General features: G+C 42.1%; 1 protein-coding gene across 4 annotated transcripts in view; it reads right to left on the bottom strand.

Annotated features, from left to right (window-relative positions):
* Positions 1-2469: 2469 nt before the first annotated feature.
* FLNA (filamin A) overlaps positions 2470-22880 on the bottom strand; it is a 124902-nt gene continuing 104491 nt past the window's right edge. The window contains exons 21-48 of one of the 4 annotated variants that reach the window (XM_077283703.1): positions 22486-22748; positions 21094-21691; positions 20842-21015; positions 20596-20758; positions 20348-20508; positions 19491-19661; positions 19265-19388; positions 19009-19165; positions 16484-16673; positions 16046-16069; positions 13642-13889; positions 12828-12917; positions 11536-11638; positions 11297-11437; positions 10382-10510; positions 10116-10289; positions 9749-9910; positions 9456-9659; positions 9188-9340; positions 8820-8942; positions 7807-8073; positions 7507-7644; positions 6758-6873; positions 5414-5546; positions 5001-5177; positions 4667-4885; positions 4281-4484; positions 2470-3648 (exon numbers count right to left, since the gene is read on the bottom strand). In XM_077283703.1, the coding sequence (XP_077139818.1) occupies positions 3461-3648; positions 4281-4484; positions 4667-4885; positions 5001-5177; positions 5414-5546; positions 6758-6873; positions 7507-7644; positions 7807-8073; positions 8820-8942; positions 9188-9340; positions 9456-9659; positions 9749-9910; positions 10116-10289; positions 10382-10510; positions 11297-11437; positions 11536-11638; positions 12828-12917; positions 13642-13889; positions 16046-16069; positions 16484-16673; positions 19009-19165; positions 19265-19388; positions 19491-19661; positions 20348-20508; positions 20596-20758; positions 20842-21015; positions 21094-21691; positions 22486-22748 (4994 nt within the window). In that variant the 3' untranslated portion in view covers positions 2470-3460. The remainder of the gene's footprint in view (positions 3649-4280; positions 4485-4666; positions 4886-5000; positions 5178-5413; positions 5547-6757; positions 6874-7506; positions 7645-7806; positions 8074-8819; positions 8943-9187; positions 9341-9455; positions 9660-9748; positions 9911-10115; positions 10290-10381; positions 10511-11296; positions 11438-11535; positions 11639-12827; positions 12918-13641; positions 13890-16045; positions 16070-16483; positions 16674-19008; positions 19166-19264; positions 19389-19490; positions 19662-20347; positions 20509-20595; positions 20759-20841; positions 21016-21093; positions 21692-22485; positions 22749-22880) is intronic. The other 3 variants (XM_077283705.1, XM_077283706.1, XM_077283707.1) reach the window with 3 other exon arrangements.

The following is a 22880-nucleotide window of genomic DNA, read 5'->3' as shown; positions in this document are numbered from 1 at the left end:
TGGAAGAGGGCTACTGTATCTGGGGAAGGGTCATACAGTAGTGTTCAAAATAGCAGTCCAATATGACTAACCAGATCACTGTTTGGTAAAAACTGTTTGACATGTGGTAACTTAATTTATACCAATTAGTGCAGTAGAGTCTAGAAAGCCACCAGACTCAGCATTCATGATCTGCATGTTTGAGTCATTGTGCATTAGAATTAATTGAAGGGGGGGGGGTTTCAAAATAATAGCAGTGTGGAGTTTAATTAGTGAGGTCAATCGTTCTGTGAATCAGGTGGCCCTTATTAAAATGGTGGTCAGGACTTGCTGTACATGCATTTCTCCTTGAAAGCCTGAGAAATACGAGTCATTCGAGACACTGATCAGAACAGCGTACTTTAATTAAAAAGTTGAGGGTAAAATTTATAAAGCAGTGCAGACAATCATAGGCTGTTCAGCTTGGATGATCTCCAATACTTTGGTTTGGCTTTCCATTTTAGAGAGATGTGGAAGAAAAGGGAAGACAACCATTTGAATGGATGGAAGAACAGCCAGAATGGCAAAGGTGCAGCCAATGATCAGCTCCAGGATAATCAAAGATAGTCTCAAGTAACCTGTGAGGACTGCGACAGTTACAGTACAAGAGGCCTGTGTAAAGCTAAGCTCTTAGAAAAGCGGGACTTCTTGCTAAGGAAAAAGAAAAAACTCCCCCCACAACCACAAGACATGTATGAAGTGGATACATTTTGCCAAAAAACACAAAATGGCCTAAAGAGAAATGGAGAAACATTTTATAGACTGATGACAGTAAAGTTGCTTTTTTTGGGTCCAAGGGCCGCAGACAGTCAGTTGACCCCCAAACTGCATTCAAGCCACATTACATGCTGAAAACAGTCAAGCATGCTGGTGCAAGCTTCTTGATTATGGGCAGGTTTCTCTTACTAAGGTGCCAAACCTATTTACCGCATACCAGGGATCATGGACCAGTTTGCATATATTAAATACTCAAAGAGATCATGCTGCCAAATGTTGACGAGGATATGACCTTGAAATGGGAATGGGTGTCTCAACAGGACAATGATCCTAAACACACCAGTAAACAAGCAAGATCTGGATTCCAGCCCAACAAAACTGAAGTTATGGCGTTGCCAGCGACAATCCCCAGAGCTTAGTCTTATTGAACACCTGGGGAGGGGGGAGCGAGGTGACATTAAAAATGCCATTTGAGGCAAAAGCCAACGAATGGCAAAAAAAATTTGGCATGTAGTCCAAGCATCCTGGGCTGTAATAAGTTGACAGAAGTCGGTTGACTATGCTAGAGATGAAGCAGTTCTAAAAAAAAACAAAAAAAAACAAAACTGGGTATACAACTAAATATTAGGTTAATGATTCACAGAAATGCTAAATAGTCAAAAAAATAGTACATATTTTGAGTTTGTAAAGACAAATGCAGACATGCTGGAAATAAAAAAAACTAGTATAAAGATTTGATTAACTCTTTTTTTTACATTGTTACTGATAGGTTGTTTAATTTCCACAAAAGTGTGCAAACAGGAACACCTATCCCCCCTACGTTTAGGTCAGACCTATTTTTGTTAAAAATTACTACTATTTAGGAACAGATATACAAATGCCATTTTTACAGCACTATATAGTATTGCATCTGGTTAAGGCCACACAGCTGGCTGTATATGTATATGTATGTATATAGAGTTTGTAAGTGAATTCAAATTGTAAAGGGGTTGTCCAGTATTTTAATTTTTTTAATTTTATTTATTTTTTTTAAACTATGGTCCTAATAGATTACAGGCAGGTAGTTATTTTTTCTGTTAGCAACTACCTGCCTGTTCTACTTAGCACTGGGTCAGACTGCTCCGGATGGAGAATCAGCCATTCCTCTGCACTGCTGGGTCTATATGGTGTGAATGCCCAAGTCAAGCCGACTAACAGCCGGCTCTCCAGTTAGGCAGCTGGCTATCAATCATGAGGTCAGCAGTCACTCCATAAAGCAGAGCAAGTGTATGTCCTTGATAAACCCTTTAATAAGGTAAATCTGAAATTTTTAAAGGGACTCTGAAAATTGTTCCCTCCAAATTCAGGTGACAGTCATATGGGCGGGGTTTTCGGGTGTTTGATTCACCCTTTCCTTACCCGCTGGCTGCAATATTGGATTGAAGTTCATTCTCTGTCCTCCGTAGTACATGCCTGCACAAGGCAATCTTGCCTTACGCAGGCGTGTACTATGGAGGACAGAGAATGAACTTCAATATTGCAGCCAGCATGCAGCCAGCGGGTAAGGAAAGGGTGAATCAAACACCCGAAAACCCCGCCTCTATGGCTGGAAATTGTTCCCTCCAAATTCAGGTGACAGAGTCCCTTTAAGTATTTCTACCCCATCACTGACAGTGACCCAAGTAGAGCACATCATCAAATGCACAAGGCTTTGTGTAAACCAAAGCTCGAAACAAAACCCATAGAAGTCCAAAAGAGGATTAAAAAGCAGAATTTTATTGTTATCGGTAAGAGCAAAGTACTGTAGTCGTGCACAAAAACCCCACATAACTATTTAGAAAAAAAAATAAAAATTTAGACAGATTTGGTTAACTTAAAACAATCCAATTGGAACGGCCTTTGGAACCCAATGGAATATCTAAGTAGTAACCTAATCTCAGGACGACATGAAAGACAAACACATAATATAACACTAAGGGGAGGAAGAGCAAGTAATGACCCCACCTAAAGGGACCTAAATACTCTACGGTAACAGGGTGGATTATTGGGGCCAGCACAAATTTGTATGTGGATTCTTAAAGGTAGTGGTTGCTTTAAAAGTTTATGGTGTCAATTGTATTGTGTTTAATCACTTTTGGCGCTTGTTTCATCATAGAGTCACTCCACAGGTAGAGAAAATACAGAATATCCAAGTGATCGATCTTTAAGGGATGGACAAGGTGATTATTATATCTGGCTGTTCCATTAGGTCTCCTGCCCTCCCACAAACACTTACTGCCCTCTCAGATTCCTTATGCTTTACAACAAATTAAGGATTAACAGACAAATGTAAACAAATACAGGGGGCAAGACAGTATACGGGAGCATGTGGCATATAAAAGCGGTCCTCGGAGGGAGAGGGATGGACCTAGACCAACTTTATTTTTTAGCAGCCATCTCGAATTATAGGATAAAAAGTGTCAAGTTCACTAAAGGGCTGCACTCATGTCTGATCATCCCTCCTCTATAGAGTATAACCAAATGCACCCGTCAACACTTTGCCCCTTCAGTGCCACAGGAGTTAATATGGCCATTGCATAAACTTGAACCAGCTAAGCAAAAAAAAAAAACTACCCCAAACCCAAGTCAACCTCTCACCCCCCAAGTCACATGGGGGTTTGTTGGGAATAGGGCAACTGTACATTAGACACGCACACAGAGGGTAAGGAGGTCTGGAAACCTGGACAAGGGGATAAAGGGTGGCAGTTTAAGGCACAGACACATGGTAAGGGCTGCCTGGAATGTGCTCGTCGCCCCACTTGACGACCAAGATGTAATCCCCCTTGTCCTTCAAGAGGTAAGTAACATTGTACAACCGGTTTCCAAGATGCTTCACTACAATTTCTTCACATGGGGTTTTTGGTCCATGAACCCCAACAAGCAGCATATTGTTACCTATTGAAAACAAAGAACAATTGCTTTATTATTAGGAGTAAAGTTTATTTGGTGCATTTAGATTCATGGAAATGAACAGACATCTCACAGCTGAGGGGTTGTTACAATTTGCAGACTAGGAAATGCTCTGAAATGAACAACCTGAACTCTAGCAAAGCAAACCTGGCAACTCCTCAACCACTAGAATGGGGGCCAGATACGCCAAATCTTTCAGCAATGAATGGAGCGACTGTTTTGCATGCATGTTACTCCATCTATTGGTGTAAGAACGGGGGAAGGGGTGGGCAGCACAGACTCAAGCTTTTAGGTGAAGTTCTCATGTTGCTAATCTTTTTGCTGACGTTTCAGATGTTTGACCTGTGGTGCAGATTCTATTTTGGTGCAGAACTCTTCAGTAACTTGTAGACGAAATTCCCAAGAAATCTCATCAGCTTAGCTGTAATTATGCTGTGGATTTTCTACATGCAAGTGTGGAAAATCCACACCACTTGTGAACCTATACTTGGATGGTTAATCCCAAAAAGGGGTGTGTATTTTCACACTTTGAAAATGCATAAAAAACTACCCGTAGAGGAAAAAAAAAAAAATATAATAAATGCGTCGTCCAGGTCACTGGACTGTAAGGAACTCACCAGCTTTGCTGCAATCTACTGTGAATGAATTCTTCTGGCCGACAAAGGCTTTGTTCAAACCAAGACCTTTGGCGACTACTTTGCTTGCATCTGATGACACCCTTGGAAGGGCTCCTTGCTGTGTAAAGGCCTCACTTTTTGTTAAAGAATCTACAAAGACTGAAGACGACTCATGGAGACTGTGGCTTGTCACCAAGCGCTGCCCTAGAAAAATAAGTACAGACGTTGAGCCAAAAAACGTAATCCATATCTTATGGCTGCGGCAACATCCAAGTCACCATTCATACACGTGCTTCACACCAAATATAGCCAGTCTACACATGCCCAAATCCTTAGGTCTAAAGGAATTATATCCATTTAGGGAGGAAGAGAAGGAGCAGACATACCAGTAACTTTGGCTTTGAAGGGACTTCCAACAATATGATAAGGACCACCGTATTTTATAGAGATCAGATAGCTACCAGGAGCCATTGGTGTGTAGGTGACTTTGTAACCCTCTGCACACTCCTGGCAATCCATTTTGACCTTGGATGGTCCATCGATTGTCACAGTCAGCGCTCCAGCACCTGCATTTGTGGTGTTCACAATGAACTCTGCAGCATTTCCTGGAAAAGTAAAAAAATAAAATCAAGCTGAACTGTTGTACTGCATTGCTGAAGTATGGGTAAAGTACAATATCTACTCCATATTGGTAATGAAACTAACAAGCCTTGGCCTTACCAGTGGTGCCACCTTCTAATCCAGGGCCATAGGCTGACACCATCCCCGGGTCTCCTGCTTGCCCTGGGTCTCCCACCCGAATTTTAAATGGACTGCCAGGAATATGGGAACCATTGAACTTAACGTCAACAAGGTACAAGCCGTTCTCACGTGGAATGAAGCGTACAGCGTATTTATCTGCAAGAAAACTGAGTATTATACATCTCTTATGTAAAATATACGTGTGAACACATGCTAGTGGCAGAATTTCTCAAATAGAAAAAAAAAAAAAGTGTTGAAATACAGAATTGATAACTGCATGAAGATGTTTATGCTTCAACACCCCCACTCCTTACAGCAATGGGTTAGACACCAACACCCCACTTCCCAGATTCTTGAGTACTTAAAGAACCCTACCATTTCATCTTGCTCACCTTCATCAATCTCCGTCACATAGCACTCCTCCAGTGCCCCTGAAGGACTGTGCACTTTGGCATCTAAAACTCCTTTGGCACCATTAAGACTTACTGCAAAAGATGCTGGCTGGTTGACCTTTAACCCTGACTCCTAAAAGCACATCAAATGGTTTAGAAACATTGCAAGCAGACTTCATCCCAAATGTCAATCTCCACACTGATCAGTCACAGGCTTTTAATACCTACCTGTCCTGCTCCGGTTTAATGAGGGAGAGGAGGCTCATGAAGGAGAACCTGGCAGTGGTATACTGTTGTGTAAAGGAAGCACACAGGACTAGGAAACATGATTGATTGATTGAATCAGGTCACACAGACATCAGTGCCTTCTTTATGGCTGGTGGAAAGCCGCAATAAAGAGGAGGTTTCTGACAGCAGGTACTTAAGTGTGACAAATTTCCTTCTACCATGAATGGGTCAACCATGCGGATACACTCCAGGTAACCGATTGAATGGATTGGAGAAACAAGGTGCAAAGAAGTGGAAAAGGGGAGAGGGGAAAAAAAAACAAAACAGCAAACTGAAGAGAATCAGGACCCTAAATGGAGCCTCCAGGCATGACACAGTAAACCAGAGCCATAATTCAGCTTCACTTTCCTCTCCCTCTTTTAACACTGGCAGGTTTGGGTTATGATTCGCATCCTGTTAGAAGCCTTTAAGAAAGACACGAGAAAAACACATGAGAGCCTCCTGAGTCAGCTGGGAACCTGTGCAGGAAGGGGTGTACTGGGAGAGTTAGAATTAGAACCGATTGGGGGGGGGGAATGCAAAACCTTGCCATGTCCATGCAACACTTGTGCAATTAAGTGACTGGAGTACAGTGTGATCTGTAGACTGGGCAGAAATGGAGCAGGAACAGTTAAGGCCATGTGTGCACGTTGAGTAAATGGATGCAGAAATCTCTGCATCTCTTGGCAGGAAATACGAAGCTGCAAAAAGGCTTGTTTTTGCCCTGCAGCTTGGTTTTATTGCCCTGCATTTTTTGACTAATTTGAGTGAGGTCAATGGTGAAAATGCAAAGAATTGACACGCTGCAGATTTTCAGCACCAAATCTGAAAGTCAAAACACTCAGCGTGTGCATGACAAGTCAGGTTTCTCATTCACTTTGCTGGCATCAGGATGGCTTCAGCTTTTGCTAGCAAATGTGAATAAGCCCTTATAAGTAACCAAGTCAGTGTCGGAGCCAACGTCTGTGTTCTCTTCAGCACTCAGCTGGTCAGGGAATATGAGGGATCTTGGCAGCTGCTCAGGAGACAGATTCTCTGCCCAACCAGTACGGGCTCAGGTTTTTCCCAGTGCCTCACCTGAAGACTAGAAACAGTGAGTCTGCGAGCATCGTCAGATGGAGAACCCACTGGGACAACGAACGGACTGTCCGGGATGTGCTCGTCGTTGAACTTGACAGAGACTTCATAATCGCCTACAACAAAGACAAAAAAAATAAATAAATAGCTATTTAGTAGGACATTAAATTAACCAATTCCAATAAAAAAACAACTTGAACTTTTTTTGGACTTAAAGTGAAATGTGTATAATGGAATTATATATTATAGTTTGTAGAGCTGACAAATGGGAAGGTTTATGTACAGCCCTGCCAGGACCTACAGGCCTCACCCTAGAATAGCAGCTTTATAGTGAACCCTCATCCTTGTGAATAGCCAGCGACTGGCTTTGGAGGAAAACCATCTGAGCTTTGAAGCAGTGGTGTGGGTGACTAACACCCAAAGGCAGTGATGTATTTTGTGCCCCTTAACCAGTGGACAGTTCACACTCCCAAGTCCTTTCCAGTATAAGACCGTTCTTCCCTTAAGACTGATGTAATTATAGCCTGGCCTTTGGCCTCTAGTTTTATCTGCTGAAATCATGCTGATCATTTTAAAAATAAAGCATTTTTTTCCACTTAGTACTAGGGTTGGTTATAGGATCATTTAAAAATTACACTAAGGGATAGATTTTGCGGCCACCTGTGGCTCTCCCAACACTACGCCTTGGCTTTGAAGAGTCTGCACACTTACAGCATTCAGAACACACTGATCTCTACGATCTAACCTACCTGGCTCCTGGGCAATGTAGGAAACGCCACAAGATCCATCTTTTCTATCTTCAAAAGCTATTTCTGCTTTGCTTGGCCCCTCTACTGCAATAGACAGACCCCCAGCACCAGCTTCTCTTGTCCAAATACTAAACTCAGCTGAAATAAACATTACAAAATGTTAGTTAAATCCGTTCATTTAGAAAAATCAATTCTAAAGAACATTGATACAATAAATATACAGATGAAGAAAAAGCCAGTTGCCAAGAACAGACAATCTTTCTGCAGATGCCTACACCTGAAGTTGTCAGCGCTCCGTACCTGGAGTTCCAACCTCTGCCTTCTCCAAGCCTGGTCCACCAGCCCGAACTTTATGTGCACCACCTTCACCCAAGGGGCCCACAGTAAACTGGAATGGACTTCCAGGAACATGCTGCCCCTTGTACTTGACGCTGACTGTGTGAACACCCATTTCAGTAGGGACAAATCTGATGCAATAAGTGTTGTCATCTCCTTCCATTATTTCTGCATCGTGAATCTTGCCAGATGGACTTGTGACCTGAGCAGTCATGTCGAGAATGCTGATTTCTGTAAATTAGACAGCATACTGTAACAATTATAGTGAAAGATCATAAACTCCACATCTTAGACCTGCACCCAACTCCAGAATGAAGATAAGTGAAGGTAGAGACTGTAGCACATGGTCAGCCATCTCATCTCCTCTATACAGAACAGCAGAGCCTGACCCAAAAGGTAGGACCAACATCTAGACCTTTATGGCATATCCTGTGGATAAACTATAAATACTTATGCTGCAAATACCCCTTTACGTAGGAGATTTCACTTTTACAATATTTCAACATCTTAAAACATGGATCATTTTACGGGAATCAGTCATGTTGAAAATGGTATTGATATTCAGGCGGCAAGAGGAGATGATCAGGCCCATTTTGTGGGGAAACTTTCAGTAAAACTTACACATTTTATTCATTGATATCCCTGATATTTATATGCACGAGTCCACTTGCCGAGGCTATTCAGTGATTGACACTCTGCTGTATGACTGTCTGCAAATTAGGACCACCCACTGGACGTTAAGGCATACAAACAGCAGGGATACGAGTCCAGTGGGTGGTCCAACTCCGTGACTGCTGCCATCTCTGCAAGCCGTCACAGAACATTGTCAATTAGTGAAAAGCCCCGCCTACTGGACTCATGCATAAAAATACAAGGGATGGCAATGAATAAATTACAAGCTATACTAAACCTTTTCCAACAAACAGATATCATGCTGCTCAGCTTTTCAGATCAGAGAGGATGCAAGATGGACTTACCAGGTATTTTCAGGGTAAGATCACACTGGCTTCCAATATTTGCCACAGATGGCGCTGTTCTTCTACGTGTGATACTCTCCTTTAACCTTCCTTCACCTGTGACTTTGACAGAGAATGGACTGCCTAAAGAAAATAGAAAAAAAAACATTACACCAAGCCTCAGTTGAACCGGTCTGCTTCATTAGGGGGTTGAGCAGAAAGTGAAGAGAATTCAATAGTTTAAAGTCCCAGGGGACTGTTGGATATAATCACAGGGTATATCAGTGTAACACGTCAAATAATTCAAGCAGATTGCAGCATCAGGAAGTGACAGGAGGTCACTCCTGGTGAGGGCAAAAAGTTTTATACTTTTCTATTGCTGGAGATACCTGGCACATGCTGGTCAGAAAACTTTATGTTGATGATATAATTTCCAGGCTCTGTTGGACAGTACGTCACTTTGCACGTTCCATCTTCTAAGTCTTCTGTGTTGATATCTACTTTACTGGGACCTTCAATGGAGAGGCTAAGACCTCCGTAACCTTAAGTCAGCAAGAAAACACATTTTGACCGATTTAAAGCAGTTTTTACATTTTAAGGTTTAGATAAAGTGGGTACCCCACCTATTTAGCATCTAGGTATAAAGACCTGTCTTACCCGCTTCTCTAGTGTCAATAATGAACTCTGCAGGCTCAAATGTTCTTCCTTCAGTCAGGCCTTGGCCAGAGACAATCACACGACTTGCATCACCAATCTCTGACTGGCTGATCATTACAGTGATTGGACTGTTAGGAATGTGTTGGCCATTTTTTTTTATGCTAACAATATGTTCTCCAGTCTCTTTTGGCACGAAAGATATACCTTTAAATAAAGGAAAGCTGCGATTACAAACCATAACCATCAAATTAATCCTAAAGTTAAAAAAATATATACACAAGTCAAAAACTTGCCTATATGTCCATTGCGGAGCCTCTTGAGAAGACATGGTTCTTCCCTTCCAGAAGGAGAGGTCACTGTGGCTGTCAACTGGGTTAGATCAGTCTCTGTGATATTGAGTGGGATATCCGCAGAAGAACCAACTTTAAGTTGGGACATGCGCATAGTGTCGTCACCTATAGGATAAATTACAAGGTTTATTGAAGAACCAAGATTTTACAATGGTTAAACTGCAAATTGTAAACACAGCCTGGCAAGATGATTTATATATATATATATATATATATATATATATATATATATATATATATATATATATATATATATATATATATATATATATATATATATATATTTTTTTTTATAAAAATAAATACCAACCTGTGATTTTGGCAACAAAAGGACTGCCAGGGATGTGTTTGTTGTTGTACTTAACCAGGATGTTATAGTCTCCAGGAAGGACGGGAAGGTAAGATACTGAGCATGTGCCATCCTGGTTGTCAGTGCAGGTAATCTCTGCTTTGGACGGACCTTCAATGGCCAGCGACAAACCACCTATGTGCAAATTCAAAGTTTTAATTTTGTCTTCATATCAAGCCTTCAGTAAAAAAAAATAATATTTTACATAATTGCCCCTTGGTACTTGCCTTCACCAGCATCTTTGGTGTTCACGGTGAACGCTGCAGGCTTATTTACTGTGCCATGAATCAATCCTGGACCATAGGCTGTAACATGGCCACTGTTCACATAATCCACATAGAACTGCAGGGGGCTTCCTGAAAATTTAAGGATTTAAAGAAGATAAAGACGAAGATATAAATTATGAAATGCTACAATTAAACACTAATCAGATTTTATCGTTTCCTCCCACACTCCAAAGATATACAGATGGGGAATTTAGATTGTGAGCCTCAATGGAGACTGAGTGTAAAGCCAAATATGACAGTGATATACAAGTTTAAAATCTTTAAACAGTTCACAGGCAATGTACAGCTTTGAAACATGGCTGCCTCTTCCATGAACACCACACTTGTCTACAGGTTATGCCGGATATTGCAGCACAGCGAGATAGAAGGGAATAGAGCAAAACTGCAATATCACATACAGCATGTAGACAAGCATCTAATGCTGAGTCTTTGGAAGGCAGTATTTTCAATCCTGGATGAACCCTTCCAGGGAAAAAAAAAAAAAAAAAAGTCAGTTTAGTAACTGAAATCAGATATTCAATTGTAAGCAAACTCTGATCAATGGTCCAGAGGTTTAAGTGATTTGGAGAGCAGCAAGTGGAAACGGATTACCTAAAACCCTAAATATTGCATGCAATTTCTTTAAAAAAACAAAACAAAAAAAACACACCCAACAAACCTTGTTTACAAAAGCGAACACATCTAAGAAGAAGCTTATAAAGAACTTATGGGATATGGTAGACTGACAATTTTCCTTTAAGATCACACTATGCAATGTTGTAGTAGGTAGACAAAGTGCATTGTGCATATGGCGATTAGCTCTGGAGACCTTCCATCATCAAGTTTGGGTTGTTGTGTCCAGCAATGATCACCTACCAGGAATGTGGATGCCATCATATTTGATGTCCATCTCATGAAGTCCGGCTTCTGTAGGAGCGTATCTGACAGTGACGGTTCCATCTTTGTTATCAGTGATGTCGGGTTTGGCCACTTTCCCAGAAGGCATACGCACCTCTCCTATATTAGGAAGGAACAGGATTAAAAAGGACAAACTCATAGGAGACAAAAAAAAAAAAAAAAAAAAAAGGAGAAACAAAACAATAACAAGTGTTTACCTGTGATCTCTCCCTTCTTGATAGTGAAGGGAATAACCAAATCAAACGGTCTCAAGCCTGCAACATCCAGTCCATTCACTCCCATCACAGGGCGATCTGTAGCCTAAACAGAAGGATACATACTTGAGAGAATATTTAAAGAAATAAGAGCATGAAAAACAGGAAGAAAAAAAAAAAAAAAAAAAAAAGATTGAGGACATTTTTCAATAAGATGAAAACAAGCAAAAAACCCAAAACTCCAATGCAAGTTCATCAAGGCAGGGAGAAAAAAAAATAAATAAATAAGAACTCCAAGTTGAAAATTGTCAATTTATCATCGCGGTCTTTATTGTTGTTACCACTCATAAGTAGTCAATCCCCAATTACAAGATGTAGGACCCATCACATCACCCATGGCAGATTAAGCCTCTGTCTACCCCTTAGGGGTAGAATATAGCACTTTGGAATTTTTCTGGAACAGGAAAAAAAAAAATTTGATGAACGAACAATGGAATTTAGGATTAGAAATAAATGTAACATGGATGAAACAAAAATCCACAATTTGCATGATGAAGTCTTTGCAGTAAGTTTATCCAAAAACTTGGCAAACCTGGAAACATGAATTCTGCAAGAGACCATTACATATTTCTGAACACAAAATAAAAAAAAGATGGATGAGACGGACGGATGGATATAAAGTGTTAGCGCCCTCCTACCACCCAACGTTTGGTGGCTGGTTGGAAATCTGACAGACTAAGACTTAATGAGATGTTGGTAGTAAGAAGAATGGGAAGAGGTGGCAGACAACTGCAATTTATAAAGCGGAGAGGTATGAGCCCAGCCATACGACCCCCACAACCCCCGTCCCTCCCAAAATTTTGTTCCAGATGAGACTGAGGAAAAGACCATATCTGGAACAATATACACAGGGAAGGAACTTTCCTTGGAATTCGTTTTGTGTTGTCACAGCAGAAGCAGAGACGGTATTCACACTAGTGACCCTATACCAGAGCACTGCAGAAGCCAATGTGAGTACTGATGGCACATGCAAAAACCCTCGCATGCAAGCAAAGCGCCAAATCTACAAGGACATACAAGTTAGGTCTATGCAACCCCATTTAACCCACTATTCGCAAATAAACGTCAGCCTCCAAAAAAACAGAATTGTGTTACATTTAAAAGACTGGGTGCTTTAGCTACGAGCAAGATTTGGAGAGAGGTTTGAATTCCAAAATTTCTTCCCTGTCCCATAGCGTTTCAGGATGTTTTTTCCCCTCCCTGAATAATACAGTTACTGTTAAAAGGCAGGGTACCCAGGGTTGCTGCATGCCCGGGTACGCGTAAGGTGGGGCTAACTGCTGCTGAGCCATCTGCTGAGGCATCATTTGCTCGCCGTCCAGAGCCTGCGTTGGAGGTGTAAGAACACATTAGTCACATACTACAACTAAATACATCAAGACATGTGGAGGAAACAAAAAAAAATATAAAAAAATAAACACACTGTGGGACAATTTAGAATAATGATTGAGGACTATTTTGTGTATTAATTTTACAATCTGCATTATATTCTAATGCTTTAAAGTCTGATCCATTATGCTTGAAATTCAGATACCAACTCCAATATGCCCCAATAAGGCGTTTAGATATCAGACGGCGTGCTTCTGATCTGTAGCTCACGTAATAGAAAGTATTGTGTTATAGACTTACCGTAAAGAGCTATTCTCATCTTAATGGCAACAAATGCAAAATTAAAAAAAAAACAAACAAAACAAAGCAGCTTGGCAATTTATCCCTTTAAATATTGGATAGTTTAAGCTATGTTTTGTTCATTGCCTAGGTAACTGGCCACCTCGGCAGTTTATCAGCTGTGACCTCGCTTACAAGCTTTTTGCTACACAGCTTGTAAGTGCTGCTCTGAAGCTGCAGAGGTAGCGATGTCCCCGCTTGGAGAATCAGATAACGTAGGGGCCAACTGTTAATCAGCAGCGGATCTCTCCACAGGAAGACTGAAGACTGGAGATTGGAATGCTACTGAATTATGAAAAACTATTTCAGTTTTACATAATATACATTTCCAAAAAAAATGTATAGCTAAAAATTCAAGAATTGCGTCTACTCCATACTTACTGTAACTTGGAAGGGGCTGTTCGGGATGTGCTCCCCACCAAAGCGCACACAAATAACATATTTGCCAGGCTGGGGGGCAGTGTAGAAGATATCAAAAGTACCATCTTCATTTTCGACAACATCTACATCCACTTCTGTGCCATCTGGTGTGCACACTGTACACGTCACTTTACCCTTGCCGGCTGCCTTGGCATCAACTGTTATTACAGTCTCTTCACCAATCTGGATAGTGGGTCCGATGCCAGCACCTGTGCAGAACCAGGATGTGGGAAGGTACAGCGAGCATGAGAAACTAGTTTTACAGATTTTTTTCTCCAGCTACTTCCATGCGCCACCACTAAATTGTGGATATAAAAAAATACTAAACACTAACATTCACAGCCAGATACCCTTGTGTTCTACAAGAAGCTCAGTTCTCAGGAAATTTTAAAGCACAAGATTAAAATTGTGAAGTATTCAAGCTTTTCACAAAATGCATGATCTTATGCTAAACATATATCATGTCCAGCACTTATCAGGGAAAGTTTATCAAGTTTGGATTTTTTTTTTTAATTCATACTAGTTACCTTTACCACTAAGTGGACACCTTTAAGGTGGACACATCTGTTAGAAGAGGCCCTACTAACATGAACACAAACCAAATGGTTTGTGATCTCAAAATTAAAAACTTTTACACCAGGTCAGCAATGAAAATATTAGTGGAGCAAAAACCTTTGCAGGACCTGATCAAGTAGTCCATGGCCACTGACCCAAAGCCATGCGGACCTCCTACCTGCAGCATCCCCGGGACCTCCAATTAGTGTTTAGCACAAGTGTTTGCTGCAATGGCAACTTTGTGCCAGGCCAAAGAGTTAGAAGGTGTCAGATCCTGCAGTTCGGAAGGTGGTCATATGCTCTGGTGGCCATGGACTACACGCATGGCTGCTGGAACCGGGGTCCGGTGAAGCTTTGTTCATCTCTGGTTGGAAGGCTGTGTCCTCATGGGTTTGTTACACTAAAATTTGCCCATGAAAAAAAACTTGCTATGCATAAAGTTACCGGCAATGTAAAGGAGATTTTAAGAAAGGCCTTTAGACAGGCTGCAGATGTAAAGTCCGCAGTACGTATATTGATACCACTTTGCTTTTTTTGCCCCGAATCAGTCCCATGTGGCTGTTCTTCATGTACATGGGACACCAAACTGGCCAAAATGAGATTTCGTTTCCCCAGTGTAAAAATAACACTTTTTAAAAGCAGAGTTTTGTGCAACTTTAATATACAGTTCATTGTGAGTTTCTATGGGAAAGTGACAGGATCTTCATTCCCTGCAGAATTGATGATCTGTGGATTTGTGCACTTGAACAGTTAAAATTTCCTGAGTGAACGATTTCCAGAAGAACATCCTGAAGAGAAGACCAGGAGAGGGTGAAAGAGGGTGTAGAGCAAAGTGAGATTAGAGCTACGGTTATACAGTTAAGGATTGAGGAGCCACACAAAGCGGGCATGCAAGTAGCAAATCAGAAGCATGCAGTAAGGAACTCCAGGCCAAAATAAAGTCCTATCCTTCAGTGTTAGGGAGTGTGGTCTGTGCCGAGTGGCTTTTTAGGGTACATAACCCCCATTCATTGGCCTTTACAGAATCAGGGCTGTTATTTCCATCCTAAAACCATGGCCTCCACTCATTTATGGCGAAGGTTTTAGTTCTGTAGTAATTAAAGGCACAGGCTTGAGGCCAATATGGAAACTTGCCAGAATATTAAAAATTGTTAAGGTCTTACTTGAGCAAATTGTTTAAAAATCTATTGTCAGGCTGCATTTGTCTAATTCTTCATGCCACACTCCACAACCCTGCAAATCCAAAACGACAAAGACCAAGGTCCAGACATCCCACCACTGAAAAGCAGTTATACCAGGGGTTTATTTAGGACATTACTAAAAACGATGTCAGAAGGACAAACCAACAGTCTAAATTAGGGCACGTTGGTAGGCAATGGCCATTGCAGTTACCGCATACATCATGCCTACAAGAAAAGCCAACTGCTAACACAACCCATGTGGCCAGTCGTATGGATGTTTGGGCTATTCACAGCTGTTACACTTAAAGCCAAGAGAAGACAACCTTCATAGACAATCTACAAGATTTAGGTTGGTGCATTGTATATGGAAATTAACAGAAAATGCTGCACGACCACCCACTGGACTATCTGGTGAGCTGCTCGTGACCATGTTGCCACAGAAAGGCAAGATTACAAAGTGATCAATCCAAGAGATCCATAGAAACAAGAGCCATAAGATTTGGCATGCTGAGCTATACCCAGAATAACCCCTTTATAACAGCTGTGAATGTCCAGACTGCCATAAGGATCAGCAAGTTAATTTCATCTCGACGGAGTAAAATTTTAGTCAAGACAAGCAAGCGGCTTACCTAGCCCGTGACCTCCGATTGACACTGAGGTGAAAGGGCAAAGAGCAAGGAAAGGTAACGTGAGACAAGGTGACAATGTGAGGGTAAAGTGCATAACAAAAATACACATCAGCAGGGATACATTACACATCTTGACATGTTACGCCATAAACCGTGCGCAGCGCTGAGAAATGTGTACGTAAGAAGCAGTGAGGAGAGCAACGGGACAAGTCCTAGGCATTCCACGCTCTACACTGCACTACGCCGAGATCTGTACACAAGTCTGTCCTACATCGATAGCACCGCCACGTCCTGTGACAACTGCATTATTTAATTTGGTGCAATGTAATCTATACATGTGGCTTTATTCCGGGCTGAAATGGTTTACAAGGATGGAAACAAAGTAAAGGAATGCGCCTGTGGAATACCGCCTCCAACCGAGCAACCCACGAGTCTCACCTGTCACACTGCATTTACTGGCATCGCCTGTAGGTACAGCACGGATGCGGTAAGGTGAATATGGGATCTCATCACCGCCATATTTGATGAGAATAGTGTAGCGCCCAGTCATATCAGGCACGTAGGACACAGTATAGGTTCCATCTTGGTTGTCACGGATAGTGGCTTTCTTGGGTTTGCCTTCAGGATCCTGGAATTAGGGATTTAGCATGCTTTAATGATAAACAGTTACATTATATTCGCTACCAGAGACCCAGATTTGAGTGATTTGTCATTTTTTGGACCGCTTGGTGCAGTTTTGCTAGAACCCCGTTTTCTCTGCTGGAAATGTAGCAGTGGTCAGAATGCTGAGCTTTGTATAACCCTGCCCACGCCCCTGGTGTCCTGAACACACAAGTGGAAACATTTCACACCTTCTGACTTTTGAACAGATATGCTAATCGCAGCATGACACTATTTACTATGAGAAAGGTCACAAATAGGTTCAAAGAGAAATAATGTATTCATTGGTAAAATAGCCAGGATCCAGTCACAAACCAAGGATTAGAATATTAACCCGAGGCGCTGGTCTAGAAATCTGACCTCCAAGTTAACTCTATAAATTAGGCCTTTACACTTAGATCCAAGAAGTATCGTTTCTCCTTGTGGAGAGTGATATGTTAAGCATGTCGAGGAGACTTAAAGCTGCAATGCTTCTCTGGGAAATATGTAAATTGTCTCTTCAGAGAGGAAGAGGACTAGAACTCAAGTGCCACCTATTGGAAGTAGCAATCCTAAGGGTACTGTCACACAGTACCATTTTGATCGCTACGACGGTACGATTCGTGACGTTCTAGCGATATCGTTACGATATCGCAGTGTCTGACACGCAGCAGCGATCAGGGATCCTGCTGAGAATCGTACGTCGTAGCAGATCGTGTGGAACTTTCTTTCGTCGCTTGATCACCCGCTGACATCGCTGGATCGTTGTGTGTGACAGCGATCCAGCGATGTGTTCGCTTGTAACCAGGGTAAACATCGGGTAACTAAGCGCAGGGCCGCGCTTAGTAACCCGATGTTTACCGTGGTTACCAGCGTAAACGTAAAAAAACAAACAGTACATACTTACATTCCGGTGTCTGTCCTCCAGCGTCTCAGCTTCTCTCCACTGTGTGAGCGTCTGCCAGCCGGAAAGCGAGCACAGCGGTGACGTCTGACGTCACCGCTGTGCTTGCCGGCTATGGCGCTTACACAGTGGAGAGAAGCAGAACGCCAGGGGACAGACACCGGAATGTAAGTATGTACTGTTTGTTTTTTTATTACTTTTACGCTGGTAACCACTGTAAACATCGGGTTACTAAGCACGGCCCTGCGCTTAGTTACCCGATGTTTACCCTGGTTACCGGGGACTTCGGCATCGCTCCAGCGCCGTGATTGCAACGTGTGACCGCAGTCTACGACGCTGGAGCGATATTCATACGATCGCTGCGACGTCACGGATCGTGCCGTCGTAGCGATCAAAATGGTACTGTGTGACAGTACCCTAACAGTCAAGGTCGACCCTTTAATGAGCCTTGTAACACGACTTAGGATAAAAAGCAAACCAGAATCTCAATTTGCAGACACTGTTTCGGGGTACTGCCCCTCGTCAGTAGTAGAAGTAGAGATCTGGTTTGGCTGAGTGAGAGGCGTCTGACCAGGATCCAAGAAGTATCGTTTCTCCTAGCAGAGAGTGACATGTTAAGCATGTCGAGATGAGGATACTTAAAGCCACAATGCTCCTCTGGGAAATATGCAAATTGTCTCTTAAGAGGAAAATGACTGACTTTGCACTTACGAGGGGCAGTACCCCAAAACACTGTCTGAAAATTGAGATTCTGGCTTGGTTTTTATCCTAAATCATGTGACAAGGCTCGTTAAAGAGTCGACATTGACTGTTCGGATTGCTACCAGCAATAGGTGGCACTAGAGTACTAGTCCTCTTCCTCTGAAGAGACAATTTGCCTTTACACTTAACCTGTTCACAGATTGAGGGGCAGCCAAGCTGAGGTGAGCCATTCCATATTCATGCCCCCCTCAGGGAGCAGAATGACAGACTACAAAGTTTAGATATTTCTGTAAGTTATTTCTGTAAGATCTACCCTTTTTTTTATTACCGTTTTCCATATTTGTATGTCACTTTATTTCCATATTTTTATATCTTTTATTGTAAGCTCTGTACCTTTTCTATTAAAGCTTAGAACGTTACTAAGTTTGAACCTTGTATGCTCTAAAGAATCCATAGCCTTAGAGTGTGTGACCCTGCTGATTGGCAGACCGAGTAGTATTTCCGGGACTCATCGCCCGTGTGTTCGGTGAGTGGTGGCAGCGTGTATGAGTGAGGTGCATTGTCTGTGTCAGGGTGCGAGTTCTGCTCTTCTGACACCGATATGTAATCCATAGACTTCCTGCTTTAGGTGCATATGATGTGGCACATACGCACCAATGCGAGGACATGCTTGTTATTTTACCATGTAGTGAATGTCTCTACAAGTTATGACACTTACTGTTATCTGAACAGCAAGAAGACCCTCTCCAGCATCCTTGGCATCAATCGTGAACTCCACAGGTAGGCTGGCAGGGACGCCTGTTGTGTTCAATCCTGGGCCACTAGCTTTTACCTTACTGGCATCATGAGTGGGCAGAACCTTTACTTTGAATGGACTGCAGAGAAATATAGGGATATTAAATATTCTTCCAGCATAAACTGACTAAAACACATAGTATACCAATCTGTAATAAGGAGTCACCGCGATAACCAACCTGCGTGGCACTTCTTCATCTCCATACAGAACTGCAATGTTGTATGGTCCTTCACGGCTAGGAACATATTTAACGGTCTGAACTCCATCTCCATTGTCAACAATCTCCACTGGTTCGATAACTCCTAATAACAAAAACATACAAAAATTAAAATTCCAAACTGAAAGAATGAAGCAGATTATTTAACACATAGCAGCGTTTACATGTACATTATCCAGCGCTTCACCTTTTGGGCCTTGGACCTTCACTTGCAGTGGGGCAACACCAGCTTTGCTTGTGTCTACACTGAAGGATTGGGGAACATTTGCCCTTACAAGTCCTGGGCTCAGTCCTGGACCCGAACACTTCACCTTACTGCTGTCAATGACATCAGTAACAGGAACCTTGAAGGGACTGCCTGCAGTGTCAGAAGGAATTGGGTTAGTGTTTTAGTCTCACCGGTCTTTTTTCAATTTTAAACTTCAAGACTTTAAAAAATTTCTGCAAGACAATCTTAGACAAACAGGACTGAAAATGGTTAACCTGTCATATGCAATCCATTTTACCTAATAGAGCAATTAAAAGGGGTATTCCAGGCACTGTAACAGCAAAGATATGCCATTTTTTGTATCTCCCCTCCCACACTGACTGCTAGGAGATAACAGCTGGAGGTGTTTGTAACCACAGTCTGCTCTGCTGTACTATACACAGCTGCAAAGAGCAGGGCTTATAACAACTCCAGAAAAGGCAGGGATTTGTTTTTGTTACCTGCCCTTTTACTGCATGTCCTTTTATTCCCCTTACAGGACACCTTCTGCTTAAGATTGGGCAACATAATGAAGGGGAAAGTTACACCCCCAGAGACAAGTCTCCAGTAGCCCTGTTGGGCTTATAAATTATAATTAAATTTTTACAAACCATTATCTATGCAACAGATGACAAACCATGTTGGGTTCATCACTGCAGCACTTCATGAAGTGACAAGTTTGATATGCTATTACTGGTTTGTAAAAAAATAAAAAAATAGATAAAGTATATGGTAACAATATACCAAGTTAATAATGCCTTACACAAAGGTCTTACACAATAACAGTAAAATCTCACCTGGAACCTGGTGTCCACCATATGTGACATTAAGGCTGTAAGTGCCAGGCTCATATGGGATATATTCCACAGAGCAGCTGCCATCTTTATTATCTGTGCAAGACATCTTTGCCTCTGATGGGCCTTCAACAGCCAATCCCAGACCCCCTGTACCAGCACCCCTACAGAAGATAAAATTTTAAGTCTTCACTCGAGTACAAAACTAAGCCTAGTCTGACCATATAGTGAACATGTGATGCAGAAATTACCTTGTTTCCACTGTAAACTTATTGGGCATGTTTGTTGTTCCGCTCTGGATACCAGGACCATGGACTCGGACTCTGCTTGGGTCACAGCCTTCTGTCACGGGAACCCTAAATGGACTCTTGGGTACAGGACTTCCATTGTAGGACACATCTACAGAGTGAACACCTGTGAAGACATAACACCATAATAAATAAGACCATTTATATTAAGCAATTGCCATACATTATAGTCTCAAAATGATGCCTCACCTTGCTCATATGGAGTATACTCCACTTTGTATGTGCCATCTCCATTATCCTGTACAAAGGCTTCAGTGAAGTTGCCAGAAGGATTGGACACCCTGGTCTTAACATATGGTCCTCCACTTTTGGACAGAGCCCTGGCATCCACATTGAAGTCTGTTGTTGCTTCTCTAAAAACTCCTGCAAGCAAAATATTAAGGCATTTGTAAAATTCACATACTAATCAGATTTTAAACTAAATAATGCTCACTACTGCACCTTTTCCTTCCACTCCAGGTCCAAACACCTTCACACCAGATGTATCAACTGCTGGAGTCACTTGCAGTTTGCTGGGGAAGTTGGGCACCATTTGGCCGCCATATTTGATAGTTATGGTATAGATTCCAGGGTAAAGTGGAATGTATGTAATTGTATAGGTTCCATCCCCATTGTCTTGGATATGTACCTCAGCCTGCATGCCAGTGTCCGATATAATTTCGATAGTCAACTCTGCATTGCCAGCGTTCGAACAGTCTACATTGAACTTGCCAGCTTCTCCAACCTGGGCATGTTCCAAGCCAGGGCCGGAACAAGTCACCTTGGTTGGGTCAAAGGAAGGCTCAATCTTCGACTTGAATGGAGAACCAGGTATATGGGTGTCAGCAAAAAGAATATTGATGTTGTAGTCACCAGGTTCTGTGGGCAAGTAGGATACAGAGCAGGTTCCATCGCCATTGTCCAGACACTCGATCTTTGCTTCACATGGACCTTCAACAGTCAAGCCAAGGCCTCCCTGGCCAGCACCTTTAGTATCAATGGTGAAAGGGGCAGAAGAACCGACACTGCCTCCTTTAAGTCCAGGCCCATAAGCCTTAACCTACAGAACAAATCATGATTAGTTAAGCCAAGTAGAACAATTCCTTTTAAAGAGAAGCTTTCCACTTTCAGCAAGTTTGACCCCAAACACTCTTACACCATGTATAAATTAACAGTCATGCTTAAGGGGTAGAACAAAATATGTTTCATACCAACATTAGTATAGATTTCCCTTTGTTGAGTGACAAACTATATTCCAAAAAAAAAAAAAATCAGATTGCCGCACCAGCTGCTAGTGGATACTTCCACACATCTGTGGGTCAGATAGCCAGCGTATATGTCATATGCAGAGATCGGGTGCCACCACAGAAAATAAAGTCCAAGTAATTGCAAAATAGTAGAATAAGAGTGGGCACTCACCATCTGCTAATATTCAGTCTTTATTACGACCACATGTCAATTGCAGGAACAGCAGGGAGAAACGTGATAACACAAGACGGCCGTTTTGCGCTGCCGTGCTTCCATGGGTCAAAACCCATGGAAGCACGGCAGCGCGAAACAGCAGTCTTGTGTTATCACGGTTCACCCTGCTGTTCCTGCAATTGACATGTGGTCGTAATAAAGACTGAATATTAGCAGATGGTGAGTGCCCACTCTTTCTACGATTTTGCAAACAAACTATATAGTTAGTCACCAGGCATTGTGTCAGCACAAATGGCAGGATGCAAATTGGCAGTAATCATGCACACCTGTTTTTATTAAGGTAGGACATTCGTACACATCACGACAAGTATATGCTGCTGCACTAATCAGTGACGCGCAATGATACAGAAGACAACTGCTTCAGGTACTCACCTTTGAAGGATTAGTTGGTGGAACAGCTTCAACAGGGAAAGGACTACCAGGAACTGGGACTCCATCATACGTAACCTCCACTTCATAAGGTCCTTCTTCCCGAGGTATGAACTTAACAGTACTATTATCTGGACTCAAACCTGGTTCTACTTTGCAAGGAACAGATTTGTTGGACGGGCCTGTAATTTTTGAAGCCACTTTGCCTTGTCCTCCAGCACCTTTAGATTTCACCGTGAATTCCTGGTCTTTTCCAACTTCCACCTCTGAAGACACAAACCACGTAAAAAATAAAATGCCCAGTACATGCAATGCATAAACCAGCTAAACAAATTATGTAAAAATAAATTGGCTTTCTGTAACGCAAGAAATAAGATACCTGTGACCTCACTTTTTGG

Source organism: Ranitomeya variabilis, chromosome 2 (genome assembly GCF_051348905.1).
Source record: "Ranitomeya variabilis isolate aRanVar5 chromosome 2, aRanVar5.hap1, whole genome shotgun sequence".
Lineage (NCBI taxonomy): Eukaryota > Metazoa > Chordata > Amphibia > Anura > Dendrobatidae > Ranitomeya > Ranitomeya variabilis.
Note: the sequence above shows the minus strand (reverse complement) of the source record. Positions and strands in the feature narration are given on the sequence as shown.